General features: G+C 37.4%; 1 protein-coding gene across 1 annotated transcript in view; it reads left to right on the plus strand.

Annotated features, from left to right (window-relative positions):
* LOC101852541 (protein disulfide-isomerase like 2-1) overlaps window positions 1-2,898 on the plus strand; it is a 39,743-nt gene that overhangs the window by 25,540 nt on the left and 11,305 nt on the right. The window contains exons 5-6 of the mRNA XM_005095595.2: window positions 324-385; window positions 1,094-1,146. Coding sequence (XP_005095652.1) covers window positions 324-385; window positions 1,094-1,146 — 115 coding nt within the window. The remainder of the gene's footprint in view (window positions 1-323; window positions 386-1,093; window positions 1,147-2,898) is intronic.

The raw sequence follows: 2,898 nt of genomic DNA on the forward strand, positions 1-2,898 counted from the left end.
GGGGGGGGTTCGTCTGACTTCTCTTTGCATATATATTTACAGTGCTGGATTTCCGGTATCAGCACAGTTTATTGTTTTTAACCTAACTGCCTATGCACCTCATTGGGTAGCCTGTCTATGATAATGTTCAGATTTGTCGTGCAGTCCTATCAAGAAATTAATTTAAATTCGGATGTCTAACCTTCTAAATTACTTTGCAGTGTCGGGTTTATAACAGTTCACTTTGGTGTTTAACGAATGCCATGCATATTAATTGGGTGAAGTCATTGAACAGTCCCATCATCTTAAGAGTTGACAGAAAACGTTCTTTTCTTTTGTTCCAGAGGACACCGAAGAGAGGACCAATCTAGACCGTGTGGCTTATGCCTTCAGGAAAGATGACGCTGTAAGTCTCCGGCTATTGTATTGGTTGTACCAAGAGTTCACCTCCAATCAGATTCGTCAAACTGAGTCGGGGCCACCCAGATTTTCTATTATGGATGGGGCGAAAGATTCGATTTTGGCACAATACAACCGAATTCAAATAAATTTTTGCTGTGACCTTCAAAACCAAAAGCGTTTAATTTTCAAGGTAGAAAAATTAAATTGGTTGTACAGAGTTTTAAAAAATGGTAGCTTTCGCACCATCCCTTAATACCCCGGCTGTGTGAAAATTGACGACTGTTCGATTGCCAATTTTTTTCTGTTTCATTTATTTTGTTTGTTTCTTTCGAAGGCGACTATGACACGTCATTGAAAAATTGAATAACACCCACAGCGTCAAGGACTGACAACCGATATAGTTTGAATACTCCCACTTCATGCGTTCTCCAGACCTTTATTTACCTGTTTAAATGTTTGCTACTCTGCATTTATGTTTATTATGAAGCTCGTAGGGAAAAATGTCTACTTCAGACCCACCTTTTCCCCCACTTTTGAAATAAGTCAAACTTATCTTTCGCACGCACACAGACACATACATATTACACACATGCTCACGCACACACAAACACCCACGCACACACACAGTTGCAAATACGCGCAGACACCCCTTTCTTTTCACTCCAAATCCAGTTTCCAAGTTACAAACTCTCCCTGTCTCTACCCCATTCAGATATTATTTGCCTCACTGGATGTGTCCAAGTATGAGAAGCTGAGAAATGAAAGGTAAGTGGCTGGAGTCCCTGCTTGAACGTACTTTTCTGGAAATAATAATAATAATGTTAATGATGATTTTAAGAAAAAGAAGAAGAAGAAGAAGAAGAAGAAGAAGAAGAAGAAGAAGAAGAAGAAGAATGTGATGATGATGATAATGATGATGATGATGGTGATGATGATGATAATGATATTGATGATGTTTCGAGAGGACATAAGTTTCCTACCTGTGTGGAATTTAAAGTTTTAAAAGTTCCTTTCCTCATGTAGATATATGCCACTACTACTACAACTACTAATGCTACTACTACTACTACTACTACTACTACTACTACTACTACTACTACTACTGCTACTACTACTACTACTACTACTACTACTACTACTACTACTACTACTACTACTACTACTACTACTACTACTACTACTGCTGCAGCTGCTGCTGCTGCTGCTGCTGCTGCTGCTGCTGCTGCTGTTGCTGCTGCTGCTGTTGCTGCTGCTGCTGTTGCTGCCACTACTACTATTAATTACCTTTACTTTAATATTAATAATAATGTATGATTTTGACGTACATAATATATTATCTCCACACCTCTTCTTACCATAGCCTTCAATTTTCTCTGGTCTTCCTGATTTGTTTTTAATCTCACCTTTTGGCATTATGGCGTAGATGCGCGCACTTTTGTTGCTATAGCTTGTAGTCATTAGATCTTACATTATTTTTTGTATCCTGTTCCTGATGAAGCCCTTTTCCGGGCAAAACGTTGAACCTGTATAAAATTTGAAAATTCTACCAGTCTCAACCCTTCTTAATTCCCCGCTATTTATAGTTGTTTTTTTTTAGATCAAATGTACAGATAAGAAATACAAATGCCACTTAGCAAGTTTTACGCCACATAGAAAGTTGAAATGTTCAATAAGAAATTTTAGTGCATGATTTTGTGTAACAAGTTCAAATGTACAAATAGCAAACCCAAAATGTAACACAATAGCAAGTTCAAATGCCACATAGCAAAAGCAAATATCCCCCACAAAGATTATTCAGCGTGAGAAGCATTAAATGTTTATTTTCATTTTCATTTTTCATTTTATTACTTATTTTTTATGCTTCATTTAACATTTTAGTTTTATCAAATGTACTTGAGGTGAAATATCTTGCCACCTGCATAACTTGTCTTGCAATCTGTGAATACGTTTCTTAATTTGGAAATACGATTTAGTGGCGTGGGTAGCATAGTGGTTCGGGGGTTCAAGCCTCACTAAGGTCCCGCATTGTGTCCTTGGGAAACGGCACTTTACGCGAATTTACCCTTTGGATTGGTCCTTTTGGAGATAGACGTTGATCTCAAGCATATTTACATTTGAAATTGCTATGTGGCATTTGAATTTGCTATGTGTTACATTTGAGATTTCTATGTTTACATTTGAACTTGCTATTGTTGTATTAGGACTTTTTATGACGTCATTTGTATATTTGGATTTGCTAGGTGTAATTTGGTCTTTCTATGCGGTCTTTGAATTTGTTATGTGTATATTTGAACTGAAAAAAACTATACAATGATGATGATGGTGATGATGATTTTCACTTCAAACCCATTTTTGTTTTGCCAGTTTTGCCATTTTGTGTTTGGAATCCGTAATAATAATACAAAAACCAGCAAGGTTTCTGTACGGGATCTACCCGGTTTAGGTAAAGGTCTACTTCCAGTTCTGCATTCGAAACTTACTTGACTTCCTTCTAATATCTGGGGGGGGGGGGGGGGG

The sequence above is a fragment of the Aplysia californica genome, unplaced genomic scaffold, assembly GCF_000002075.1.
Source record: "Aplysia californica isolate F4 #8 unplaced genomic scaffold, AplCal3.0 scaffold00108, whole genome shotgun sequence".
NCBI classification, from domain to species: domain Eukaryota; kingdom Metazoa; phylum Mollusca; class Gastropoda; order Aplysiida; family Aplysiidae; genus Aplysia; species Aplysia californica.